This window comes from Pan paniscus, chromosome 21 (genome assembly GCF_029289425.2).
Source record: "Pan paniscus chromosome 21, NHGRI_mPanPan1-v2.0_pri, whole genome shotgun sequence".
In the NCBI taxonomy this organism is placed as follows: domain Eukaryota; kingdom Metazoa; phylum Chordata; class Mammalia; order Primates; family Hominidae; genus Pan; species Pan paniscus.
The window spans coordinates 42,367,476-42,381,152 of NC_073270.2; the positions used below are offsets into that span (position 1 = coordinate 42,367,476).

General features: G+C 51.9%; 1 protein-coding gene across 2 annotated transcripts in view; it reads right to left on the minus strand.

Moving 5' to 3' along the window:
- The window catches only part of SLA2 (Src like adaptor 2), a 36,885-nt gene that overhangs the window by 16,597 nt on the left and 6,611 nt on the right, over positions 1-13,677 (minus strand). The window contains exons 1-4 of one of the 2 annotated variants that reach the window (XM_055104838.2): positions 10,384-13,029; positions 3,844-3,943; positions 2,893-2,979; positions 1,945-2,048 (exon numbers count right to left, since the gene is read on the minus strand). In XM_055104838.2, coding sequence (XP_054960813.1) covers positions 1,945-2,048; positions 2,893-2,979; positions 3,844-3,943; positions 10,384-10,474 — 382 coding nt within the window. In that variant the 5' untranslated portion in view covers positions 10,475-13,029. Of the gene's footprint in view, positions 1-1,944; positions 2,049-2,892; positions 2,980-3,843; positions 3,944-10,383; positions 13,030-13,677 lie in introns of those variants that run through there. The other variant, XM_003831889.4, reaches the window with a different exon arrangement.

A 13,677-nucleotide genomic window follows, 5' to 3' on the forward strand; every position in this document is an offset into this window, starting at 1 on the left:
GAAGTACAATCCCCATACATTGTTTTAAGTCACTTAAAGGGCTTAACACAAATGTGGGGGCTGCTGCTCCTTCAACATCCCTCTTTGCCTCTGCCTTAAAGGACTCAGGGGCAGCAGCTCAGAGGGAGGCAGGGTCATCAAAGAGACAATCAACTTTGTGTTTTGATTGCAAAAGACCCTGCACCTGGGGTGGGAGAAGCCCCACATGAATGTGCATGTGGCCCGTTCCTACTCCTCTTTGGTCCAGTTTTTCAGTCTGTACAGTGGAGCGAGGAGGATCCATGAGATGACTTCCAGTGGGTTTCTAGCTCTGACTGGCTACTGACCCAAGAGATCCTGTCACCATTTTAACGTTTTGCCAAGAGATCAGAATCATGTTGTGTCTTGGGGAGGGAGGAATCACCTCCTAGTCAACGCAGAGAAATTCTGTGACTATACTCTATTAAAAATCCTAGTTGCCAATGTGTTGGCTGAGCCTAGATCCCTACTGTGGGCCATTCACATTCACTTTTATTTTTTGAAGATGGAGTCTGGCTCTGTTGCCCAGGCTGGAGTGCAGTGGTGCAATCATGGCTCACTGCATCCTGGAACTCCTGGACTCAAGTGATCCTCCCACTTCAGCCTCCGAAGTAGCTCGGACTACAGGCATGCACCACCATGCCTCACTACATTTTAAATTTTTTTGTAGAGAACTGGTCTCATTATGTTGGCTAGGCTGGTCTCAAATTTCTGAGCACAAGTGATTCTCCCACCTCAGCCTCCCAAAGTGCTGGGATTACAGGTGTGAGCCACAGTGCCCGGCCTGTATTATTTTTAGAAATGCAGATTTTTGCTCTATTGCTGATAGGCTCTCATGGCAGCAACATGGCAGACGACAGCCAGACTGCTAGACACCAAGGCTAGGAACTCCAGCCCTTCACATTTGGCCTTCTGCCCCACCCTCAAGTCATATCACACTTGGCTCTTGGCATTGGAGGGGCAAGCCCTGGCATCACTGTGGATCTCAAATAGAGGTATGTTTCCCAAACTCTGTGCCATGGAACACTGGCTTCCAGTGACCCAGGAGCTCCCTGAGAGCAGGGACCATGGCCACCTCACTCAGCAGAGATGCCTAAGGCCTGACACATACAGTAGGTCCTGTCCTTCCCTGAAGCCTCCCCACATCATAGGTGCTGGAGAAGCATTTGCTGAATGAATGAACATGGAGTGACTATGACAGGTGCTGCATGATGAAACACTCCTGTGTCAGAAACACTTGGGAAATGCCCAGTTAGGCAAACGCGACGCCTTAAGAAGTCTTGTGTTAACATGGATTGTGAACCTCTCAGAGAAGGATATGATTTTCGGGGTCCCCTAAAATGACCCCCCATCTCCTCTACTTCTAAGCAGGTGGCCCACAGAACACACTCAGAGAGTCCCTGTAATGCATCCTCTCGTTTCCCCCAAAACACACGCCCAGCACTGTGTCTCTGCTGAGTAGCAACCCCACTGCCTTGGGAGAAAACCAAAGCTTCTCAGCTCGGCATCCAAGGCCTCTGTGCTGGAGCTTGCTCACTTCTAACCTCCTATTGTCCCGAGGTGCAGCCCGCTGGCCCACCCCAGCACCACTGTGTCTTGTTGCCTGGGATCCTGTGGGAACATCCCTCAGGATCCCAGGTCCACTCCTCCAGGTCCACTCATGGTCCATTCCTCCATGAAGCCTCCCTTGATTGCTCCAAAGTTAGCTGCCTCTCCTCTGCTTTCATGGCCTGTCTCCATCTCCCCCAGCCTGGGCTCCACATGGCTCATATGGGCAGGACACGGAGCTGGGGCTCAGGAAATCTTGGTTGACTGAGGAGTCAGGCAAAGCCTATTTTCTGGGCCGCACCTGCAGCCATATATCTGTGGGCTCCTTTCTGAGATCTCCACGTAGGGAGGGCCTGGGCTGGCACTGAGCTTACTCACCTCTCCTGGTCTGGCTCTCCCGGATGAGGAAGGCCCCTCCAGGGTTCCCAGGTAACAACAGCAGTTCCTCTGCTTTCTCCCTGCTCAGGCCCTCATACAGCCACCTGGCGGAGCGAAAGAGAGGGACAAGGGACAGGGTCAGCCTGGAGGAAGAGGGAAGCCAAGATTTTACCACCACCGCTGAGTGACCCTCACAAGGCCCTCCCTCTCTGGGCCTCAGAGTTCTATCTGCTCCACGAAGAGCTGGGCTCAGGGTCTCCGAGGTCCATGCCATTTTTGTCTTCCCAGTCCTGGCTCCAGGGCCCTGGGAGGACAAACTCATGGGGACAGCCTCAGCTTTCTCTGCCTGGAGAACTCATTCCCCCAAGTAACCTGGGTTGGTCCCAGCCTCTCTGCTATCCCTGCTCAGTCCCCAAAGCACCCTGATTCTATCCACTCACATTTCTAAGCCTCAGCTTTCCAAGAGCTGCCCCTCTGTTTTTTTCTTTTTTTACTGAGACAGGCTCCTGCTCTGTGGCCTAGACTAGAGTGCAGTGGCGCAATCACGGCTCACTGCAGCCTTGACCTTCCAGGCTCAGATGATCCTCCCACCTCAGCCTCCCTAGTAGCTGGGACTACAGGTGCGCACCACTGTGCCAGCCCCTCACGCCACATGCTGCCATCTCCTACGTGGACTTTTCAGCGTTTTCCACCACGAGATCCTGGCAACCTCCAAAGCCCAGAGCTCCACACCTCCTCTGTGGGCCTTCCCAAGCCCTTCCTCTGGCTCCCACGTCTCACAGGCCAACCTGTGCTAGGATGAGCTGTCTGCCCCTCTTGAGGGCAGGACCTGGGTTCGATTCTCCCCCTTCCCCAGCTTTGCTCAGCGCAGAGCCGCGCATAAAGGGGAGTTCTTGTGGGAGGAGAAAGCAGGAAGCTCTGCAAGGCGGGCCTGGGGTGGGGACTCACCCACGGGAGACTTTGGCCACGTGGACGCTGGGGATGTTGTACTCTCTGCCTGAGACTTCAGACAGCACCGTCCACCAGTCTCCATCCCTGGAGAGAGAAAGGAGTGGGGGCACCTCTTTCAGATGAGCCAAGGCCCCGACAACCACACATTCAGGGCTTGCAAGGACCCTCTCAGGCTGGATCCTGTGGCCACCTGTCCTGCCTGTTTCCCAGGCTTCCCTGCACTAGCCTGTCCAGGTACCTCCTGAGTCAGGGCTGGGGCTGGTGGTAGATGCACAATTCCAGGCTCCCTGCTACAGGGCGCTGCCCACCCACTGCTTCTCCCTGTGGGGGTGTCCAGCCGCCTGAAATTCCACCACAGGGTTTCTGTGAGCGCTTCAGCAAAGGCTTGTGCTTTTCTACCTGGGGGAAGGGCCCCTTCTCCCAGGACAGTATCTCTAATTCCTTCCTTCCTTTATTTTTTTGAGACAGAGTTTTGCTCTTGTCGCCCAGGCTGGAGTGCAATGGCGTGATCTCAGCTCACTGCAACCTCCGCCTCCCAGGTTCAAGTGATTCTCCTGCCTCAGCCTCCCAAGTAGCTGGGATTACAGGCGTCTGCCACCAAGCCCGGCTAATTTTTGTATTTTTAGTAGAGACAGGGTTTCACCGTGTTGGCCAGGCTGGTCTCGAATTCCTGACCTCAGGTGATCTGCCCACCTCAGCCTCCCAAAGTGCTGGGATTACAGGTGTGAGCTACCACGCCTGGCCCATTCATTTATTTTAGAGATGACAGGGTCTTGCTGTCACCCAAGCTGGAGTGCACTGGCTTGATCATAGCTCATTGCAGCCTTGAGCTCCCGAGCTCCAGCGATTCTCCCACCTAAGCCTCCCAGACAGCTAGCGCTACAGGCACACACCACCATGCCTGGCTCTATTAGTGCATATTCAGGTATCCAGTGCCCATGGACTTACTCAGAGACGATGGTCAATGGCTCCCCGAGTCTCAGCGACAGCTCGGCCGGGCCACCTGCCGGGAAACTGCCCAGGGCCACGGCTGTGGCCTTGCTTCTCTCTAGATGGAGGGACAGAAATAGTCACCTACTTAGCTAGCCCTGCTCCACGCATGAGGTCTAGTGGAGTCTGGCCTGGGTCTGGCTCCCAGCATCAGCCCTCCACAAGCACCCTGAGGGAGTCCCATCCACTTCCTAAGAGGGCCACCCTGGAATCAAGCTTTTCCAGCAGAACTTTGCAGAGCCCTGACAGTGCCCAGAGAGAGAGAGAGAGAGAAAGAAAGAAAAAAAAAATTAGCGATAGGGTCTTGCTCCATCACCACTGCACGTAGCCTGAGCGACAGGGCAAGATCCTATCTCTAAAAATTAGGCTCAATGCAGCCTTGACCTCCCGGGCTCAAATCCTCCAGCCTCAGCCTCCTGAGTGGCTGGGACTACAGGTGTGCACCACTACACCCGGCTAATTTAAAACAATTTTTTAGTAGAGATGAGGTCTTGCTATGTTGCCCAGCACACGGTGGCCATGAGGCTCAGAATGTGGTGACCTTAAGGCCCAATTTCAAGGCTGGGCATCAGGCGGCAAGGGCACCCTCAGCACAGGACCCACGCCCTCAGCCATCCCAGAGGGCAGCCTGCTCAGGCCAACCAGACTCCCTATGACCACCGAGCCTTGTAGCCTGAAAATCCAGGTTTCAGCAGCTGCTGAAGGCCACTCACTGCACCCTAGCACCCCTCCCTTCTTCCCCCTTGTCCTTTTTCTGTAAGGATTCCTTAGCACATAAACACATTAAGTAGGAGAAGCAGCCAGGGTCAGCAAGAAGGGTCCCTCTGCATCCTAGATGCCCCTGTAGGAAGCAAGGTCTTAGAGGACTCTGGTGTGCCCTTCAGATGGAGCTGGGACCCCAGGAAGTGGGGCAGGGGAAGCAGCCGAGCAGACAAGGATGGGGGTGTTGGGTGGGGGCACCGTGTGGGCTGAAGGGCCTGTGCTCCGGGTGGGCATGGGAAGACCGAGGCTGATTCTGGAAATGGACTAGTTCCCCACATCCTCCCAGACACATGTGGAGACCCTGCAGTGAACCCAGCCTGGAGAGCTCCCCAGGGGTCTGTCCTCTGAGGTCTCTGAGGCATAAGGCCTGGCCATTCCACAGTGCAGAGAAATGTCTGATGCTTGGACAAATGATGCACACCTTGTGACGGGTGCTCTCTGATGAGAATGGGAAAATGTGGCCTGGGAGGGCCCCTTCCCCTCCTGGAAGCCCTGGCCTTGCACTCCTGGGGGCAGCCACCCAGCTGCATACACTACACTGTCCCCCTGAATGGCCTCACTCTGCCTGGCTGGCTTACCTTCATCCTTCATTTCCCAAGTGAAATGTCCCTTCTTTCAGGAAGCCTTCCCTGACCAGCCACCTCTGCACACACTCTTGGTCAGAATCCCTTAAAACATACTGCCACCAAAATCTAAGACAGTTCTAGTTGGTTATTGGTTTAGCACCTGTCCCTGGGGCTCAACTGTCCCTGAAGTCATGGACTGTGCCAGTCTTGTCCACTCCTGTGTCCCCAGGTCCTGTCACAAGGCCTGGGATGTGGTAGATTTAAAGTGGTTGCAAGAGGCCGGGCACAGGGGCTTATGCCTACAATCCCAGCATTTTGGGAGGCCGAGGCACATGGATCACCTGAGGTTGGGAGTTCGAGCCCAGCATGACCAACATGGAGAAACCCCATCTCTACTAAAAATACAAAATTAGCCCGATGTGGTGGTGCATGCCTGTAGTCCCAGCTACTCGGGAGGCTGAGGCAGGAGAATCACTTGAACCTCGGACGCGGAGGTTGTGGTGAGCGGAGATCACATCATTGCACTCCAGCCTGGGCAACAAGAGCTAAACTCCATCTCAAAAAGAAAAAAAAAATATATATATATATATATATATATGGTTGCAAGACTGAGTGGCCGCAATGGCTCACGCCTGTAATCCCAACACTTTGGGAGGCCAAGGCAGGCAGATCGCCTGAGGTCGGGAGTTCCAGACCAGCCTGGCCAACATGGTGAAACCCCGTCTCTACTAAAAATACAAAAATTAGCTGGGCTTGGTGGTGGCACGTGCCTGTAATCCCAGCTACTTAGGAGGCTGAGACAGGAGAATCGCTTGAACCCAGGAGGTGGAGCTTGCAGTGAGCCAAGATGGCACCATTGCACTCCAGCATGGGCAACACAGCAAGATTCCGTCCCCCACCCCCCCCAAAAAAAGAAAATGTGCTTAATCTGTTTTACTGTAGTGGTGACAGATTAATACCTTGTTTGACAGAATTAACTCACAATTCTCAATAATTCTTCTTTGGGGTAAGTAAATCTGCTCTGAATTGTCTTGGCTCATCAGTGTTTGCTTGTCAGCATTTTCTGTAATTGAAATAGAAGTGAGGTGACCCTTGTTCTATTAGTCAAGATCTACCTCTAAGGTGCGCGTGTGTGTATTTTTTTTTTTTTTTTTGAGACGGAGTCTCGCTCTGTCGCCCAGGCTGGAGTGCAGTGGTGCGATCTTGGCTCACTGCAACCTCTGCCTTTCGGATTCAAGTGATTCTCCTGCCTCAGCCTCCTGAGTAGCTGGGATTACAGGCACCCACCACCATGCCTGGCTACTTTTTGTAGTAGAGATGAGATTTCACCACGTTGGTCAGGCTGGTCTCGAACTCCTGACCTCGTGATCTGCCCGCCTCGGCCTCCCAGAGTGCTGGGATTACAGGCGTGAGCCACTGCACCCGGCCTACCTCTAAGGTTTCAATCATTTTGAGCCCAGTACTCTTGTTTGAAATGTCCAGTTGTAAACTTTGCTACATATTTGCAGGCACATTGATGTTATTTCTTCAACGTAGGCTCATATTCTGTGAAGTTTGCTTTTTTTTTTTTTTTTTGAGACAGTCCCGCTCTGTTGCCCAGGCTGGAGTGCAGTGGCATGATCTTGGCTCACTGCAATCTTGACCTCCTGGGTTCAAGCGATTCTCCTCCCTCAGCCTCCTGAGTAGCTGGGATTACAGGCACATACCACCATGCCTGGCTAATTTTTTTGTACTTGTAGGAGAGACAGGGTTTCTCCATGTTGTCCAGGTTGGTCTCGAACTCTTGACCTCAGGTCTGCCTGCCTCGGCCTCTTTTTTTTTTTTTTTTTTTGAGACAGAGTCTCACACTGTCGCCCGGGCTGGACTGCAATGGCATGATCTTGGCTCACTGCAACCTCCACCTCCTCCTGGCTTCAAGTGATTCTCCTGCCTCAGCCTCCCGAGTAGGTGGGATTACAGGCACCCACCACCATGCCCAGCTAATTTTTTGTATTTTTAGTAGAGACGGGGTTTCACTATGTTGGTCAGGTTGGTCTTGAACTCCTGACCTCATGATCCGCCCTCCTCGGCCTCTTAAAGTGCTGGGATTACAGGCATGCACCTGGCCTGAAGTTTGCTTTTTTTTTAGTCAGCTCTATAAAACAGTGTGCTAAGATTTTCACATCTTTAATTATCACATGGTTGAGGAGACTTCTATGTTACAAATGAAAAACTTGAGATGGGGAATTTAGGCGATTTATTGTTTTTGTTTTGTTTGACAGAGTCTTGCTGTGTCCCCCAGGCTGGAGTGCAGTGGCTCGATCTTGGCTCACTGCAACCTCCACCTCCCAGGTTCAAGCAGTTCTCCTGTCTCAGCCTCCAGAGTAGCTGGGGCTACAGGTGCATGCCACCACGCCCGGCTAGTTTTTGTATTTTTAGTAGAGACAGGGTTTTACCATATTGGTCAGGCTGATCTCAAACTCCTGAGCTCAGGTGATCCACCTGCCTCAGCCTTCCAAAGTGCTGGGGTTACAGGCATGAGCCACCGCCCCTAGCCAATTTAGGTGATTTAACCAAAGTCCCAGTAGCAAAACTTGCACAACAGCCATATAAGGCACATGTCCCTAGGCTCTGTCCAGGGGAGCAAGTAAATACACCATGAAGTAGTGTGATCTTGTTATCTGTGCTGGTTGATTTTATGTGTCATTGTGGCTAGGCCACACAACCCAGATATTTGGTCAAATACCAGTCTAGATGTTGCTGTGATTGAGATTGAATTTATTTATTTTTTTGAGACGGAGTTTTGCTCTTGTTGCCCAGGCTGGAGTGCAGTGGTGTGATCTCGGCTCACTGCAACCTCTACCTCCCAGGTTCAAGTGATTCTCCTGCCTCAGCCTCCCAAGTAGCTGAGATTACAGGCGTGCGCCACCATGCTCGGCTAATTTTGTATCTTTAGTAGAGATGGGGTTTCACCATGTTGGTCAGGCTGGTCTCAAACTCCCACCCTCAGGTGATCCGCCTGCCTCAGCCTCCCAAAGTGCTGGGATTACAGGCGTGAGCCACTGCAGTCGGCTGAGATTGAATTTAAATCAGTAGAACGAGTAATGCAGATAACCGTCCATAATGTGGGTGGGCCTTGTGTAATCAGTTGAAGGTCTTAAAAGAACAAGACTGACGTCCTTTGAGGAAGAGGGAATTCTGCCTCCAGACTGTGGTCAACTCAGGACCGCAGCATCAGCTTTTCCCTGGGTCTCCAGTCTGCCCTGCAGATTTCAGACTTACAGCCTCCACAACTGTGTGAGCCAGCTCCTCAAAAAAAAATCTCTACACACACACACACACACACACACACACACACACAACTATTGGTTGTGTTTCTCTGGAGAACCCTAATATATTATTGAAATCCCTATCAAGGTGTGACTTGAGAAAGGATTTGTGGCCTGTTTTGGGAGAAGAAGAAACAGACCTGGGGCCATAGTTCCAACATCAAAATACTAGAATTGCGGCCGGGTGCAGTGGCTCACGCCTGTAATCCCAGCACTTTGGGAGGCCGAGGCAGGTGGATCACAAAGTCAGGAGATCGAGACCATCCTGGCTAACACAGTGAAACCCTGTCTCTACTAAAAATACAAAAAAAAAAAAAAATTAGCCAGGCGTGGTGGCGGGCACCTGTAGTCCCAGCTACTCGGGAGGCTGAGGCAGGAGAATGGCGTGAACCCAGCAGGCGGAGCTTGCAGTGAGCCAAGACTGCCCCACTGCACTCCAGCCTTGGAGACAGAGTGAGACTCCGTCTCAAAAAAAAAAAAAAAAAAAAAAAAACCTAGAATTGCTAGGATATTTTTATTGTTCAACTGTCCAAGAAACTGGGAGTTTTAGTCAAGACTATACTAGAAAATCATGGTTATAGACTCAGCATATGCATTGTATATGCTATTTTTCCACCATTAAGACAGCCCTGGCAAGGGCCAGGCATGGTGGCTCATGCCTGAAATCTCAGCACTTTGGGAGGCCAAGGTGGGAGGATCATTTGACCCCAAGAGTTCAAGACCAGCCTGGGCAACATAGGGAGACTCCATCTCTACAAAAATTTTAAAATTTAGCCAGGCATGGTGGCATGTGCCTGTAGTCCCAACTACTCGGGAGGCTGAGGTAGGAGGATTGCTTGAGCCTGGGAGGTTGAAGCTGCAGTAAGCCATGATCACGCCACTGCACTCCAGCCTGGGTGACAGAGCAAGACCGTGTATTAAAAAATATATATATACCACAAAAATAAAAAGACAGCCCTAATTTCACTTCAGGTAATTTCATAGTACCTCTCGGGTCCACTAGGACAGTATAGCAGAACTTTCTGCAACAATGGAAATGTTCTATAATTCTGTGCTGTCTAACAAGGTGGTCACTTACTAAGTGTGCTATTGAGCACTTAAAATGTGGCTGGGGTGATGAAAGACCTTTTTTTTTTTTTTTTGTTAGATGAATTTTCACTCTGTTGCCCAGGCTGGAGTGCAGTGGCATAGTGGCATGGTCTCAGCTCACTGCAACCTCTGCCTCCCGGGTTCAAGTGATTCTCTTGCCTCAGCCTCCTAAGTAGCTGGGATTACAGGCACCCACCACCATGACCGGCTAATTTTTGTATTTTTAGTAGAGATGGGGTTTCACCATGTTGGCCAGGCTGGTCTTGAACTCCTGACCTCAGGTTATCTGCCCGCCTTGGCCTCCCAAAGTGCTGGGATTACAGGCGTGAGCCACCGTGCCCCACCCTGGCCTAAAATGTTAAGTTTAAGCAGTTACGTGTGGCTGGTGGTGACTGCAATGGACAGTGCAGCTCTGGGGGCTGGGGAGGTGGGGCTGGCCAGCTCGGTGTTTGGATAAACAACTGGTTGAGAAGGAGGGAAGCCTTGGGAAATGCCTGGGGGACTGTCATGCCCTCCTGGTTTAATATTCTGGTTAGTGCCTGTTGCTTTCTCCTGTTTTCTCATTTATGCCATTGTTTACTGTTCTTACTGCTAAGGTAGGCTGTATAGGAGCAGGGACCCTGCTGTATGGCTCAGTAGGCAGGGCCTGGTATGCAGCAGGCCCTCAGCGGTGCTTACGCTGTGTTGGAGCTGCTGGCCAGGAAGGCCCACAGAGGCAGTGAAGTCTAGTACTGTGTGGGAAGAGCCTGGCTGTCACAGGCCCTGAGGCCTACCTGCTTCCATGGTCACAGGTCCCTGGCCTTGGACAGAGGAACTCAAGCTTGGGCTTGGCAGAGATTTTCTTCTGCTGGGCAGACTTCCCATTGTTCCTCAGCAGAGCACTCAGAAGCACATCATCGAGGGAAATCTGAAAGAGACACAGTGATGGGGACAGAGCCGAGGCTTCTGGCCCAATCTTAGATACCCCTCCCTCCCCAGATCGGCCCTGGCTACCTCCTCACAGAGCATGTGAATGACCTCCCTCCTGTGGGACCAGGCTCCAGCCTCTCTGCCAGCCTCTGAAGGCTTCCTGTACATTGGACGCTGTTTTCTCCACATCTCATCTTTTTTATGCCACAACAGGCTCAACTTTTTCTTTCTGGGCCTCTACTTGGGTCCCTCCCATGGGCAGTCATGCCCTCTCCTTCCTTCAGTCCTGTTTGGATCCCATTCTTCCTTCCCCAGGAAGCCTCCCAGCCCCTAGCCTTTGTTGATCACTCCTTTGAATTCCTATAGCTCACTTAGAACCCTTTCTCTGACCCGGGATCACACTCGGCTACTGGGTGGCAGGGGACAATGACAGGACAGTGAGCTCCCTCCAGGCATACCAGGAACTGTGGCTTGGATCAGAGGTCTGCAAGGAGGGCTGGGTGTGGTGGCTCATGCCTGTAATCCCAGCACTTTGGGAGGCTGAGGCAGGTGGATGACCTGAGGTCAGGAGTTCAAGACCAAGACCAGCCTGATCAATATGGTGAAACCTCATCTCCACTAAAAATACAAAGATTAGCTGGGCGTGGTGGTGTGTACCTGTAGTCCCAGCTACTCAGGTGGGAGGCTGAGACAGGAGAATTGCTTGAACCTGGGAGGCAGAGGTTGCAATGAGCCAAGATCAAGTCACTGCACTCCAGCCTGGGTGACAGAGGGAGACTCCCTCTCAAAAAAAAAAAAAAAAAAGTCTGCAAGAGGGATCTGAGCAGGCTTGAGAGCTGGTGTCACAGCAAGCCAAGGTGACACAGATACACTGTTATTGGTGTCAAAGGGCCAAGTAAGAGTACTTGTCTCAGCCTCCTGAGTTGCTGAGATTACAGGCATGAGCCACCAGGCCCGATAGTTTAAGAGGCCGAGCACTTAATCCCAGCACTTGAAGTGGCTGAGGAGGGTGGACTGCTTGAGTTTAGGAGTTCTAGACCAGCCTGGCCAGCATGGCAAAATCTAGTCTCTACAAAAGAAACCACAAAAATTAGCCGGCTGTGGTGGCGCACACCTGTAATCCCAGCTATTCAGGAGGCTGAGGTAGGAGGGCAGGAGGATTGTTTGAGCTTGGGAGATGGAGTTCACAGTGAGCCAAGATCATACCACAGTTAGTCAACTGCACTCCAGCCCAGGCAACAGAGTGAGACGCTGTCTCAAAAAAAAAAAAAAAAAAAAAAAAAAGGACTGTGGGTTGTATGATGCAGTGATGACTTGCAAGGCTTTGGGGGACTGACTGTTGAGCCACTTCCCCTCTCTGTGCCTCCTTTTCCTCATCTGAAAAATGGGGATAACAACACTCAACATACAGGTCCGAGAGACAACGCACATGAAAACCCTGACCAGCCCCCTGTTTCCTTTACCACGTCCTGAATGTCACTTCATCAGCGGCCTCTCCTGGAAGCCTCCCCAGGAGGTGTCACTCCGTCACCCAGGCTAGAGTGTAGTGGTGCAGTCCTAGCTCATTGCACCCTTGAACTCCTGGGTTCAGGGGATCCTCCCACCTCAGCCTCCCAAGTAGCTGGGATTACAGACATTAGCCACCACATCCAGCCTCTTTGCAAATTTTGTTTTGTTTTGTTTTTTTAATACAGAGAGTTTCACTCTTGTTGCCCAGGCTGGAGTGCAATAGCACGATCTCAGTTCACCGCAACTTCCGCCTCCTGGGTTCAAGCGATTCTCCTGCCTCAGCCTCCCGAGTAGCTGGGATTACAGGCATGCGCCACCACGCCTGGCCGATTTTGTATTTTTAGTAGAGATGGGGTCTCCCCATATTGGTCAGGCTGGTCTTGAACTCCCGACCTCAGGCGATCCGCCCTCCTCGGTCTGCCAAAGTGCTGGGATTACAGGCATGAGCCACCGCACCCGGCCCTTTTTTCTTAAGTTACGGGCTCATGCCATGTTGCCCAGGCTGTTCTTGAACTCCTGGGCTCCACCAATCCTCCCACCTCAGCTTCCCAAAGTCCTGGGATTACAGGTGTGAGCCATGGGACCCAGCCTCTCTTGGGAAGTTTTCGTCATTCATTTGAGAGTTTACTTGTTTAATCTGCCACTATCCTGTAACTGCATGAGGACAAAGACTTCTTTTGTTTGCCTATTACTCAGCATTTAGTGAGGCATCACAGAAAGCACTCAGCACACATTAACTAAATGAGACTGTTAGCTCTTCGGACAGGTGTCTTATCATTAGAATAGTTTAAATCCCCGGATTTCCAGGATAGTGCTGATTTTTCCAAACACTATTTTAAAGTGTTTGGGGAGTGGGAGGCGGAGCTTTGTCTTTCTTTTCAGATGGTTTCATTCTTTTCAGTAGGGACAAGGCACAGTTACACAATTGGCCCAGTTCAGCTGGTATTCATGGAGCTTCTGCTCTGTGTCAGGCACCTGCCAAGGACTGGTGGTCCCTGGAGGGGAACCCATGCACCTTACTCTGGAGGAGATCACTGAATGGGGTGGTGACAGAGTGGGCTCCTTCCTTGCCTTTGAACCCCACACTGCCTGGATGAGGACGGGCGTCCATCAATATCATGGAGTGATTTCTGTGGCCTCCTGGACCAGTCCTGTCTGGGGAGTAAAGATCCTACCTTAGAGCATGGAACAGCCCTCTCTGTTCTTCAGTCTCATGTCGTTGACATGGGAATAACAATACCTGGGCCGGGCGCGGTGGCTCATGCCTGTAATCCCAGCACTTTGGGAAGCCGAGGTGGGCAGATCACATGAGGTCAGGAGTTTGAGACCAGCCTGGCCAACATGGTGAAACCCTGTCTTTACTAAAAATACAAAAATGAGCCGGGTGTGGTGGTGGGTACCTGTAATCCCAGCTACTCAGGAGACCGAGGCAAAAGAATCGCTTGAACCTGGGAGGCAGGGGCTGCAGTGAGCCGAGATTGTGCCACTGCACTGCAGCCTGGGCGACAGAGCGAGACTCTGTACCCCCCTCCCGCCCCAAAAAACCTAATACCTGCTTGCTGCTCCCTCCGTATGGGGAGTTCGGCATTCATCTGGAAGGGAGCTCTTGAACACGGAATGGGCATATGGCATGGAAATGGGTCCTGACA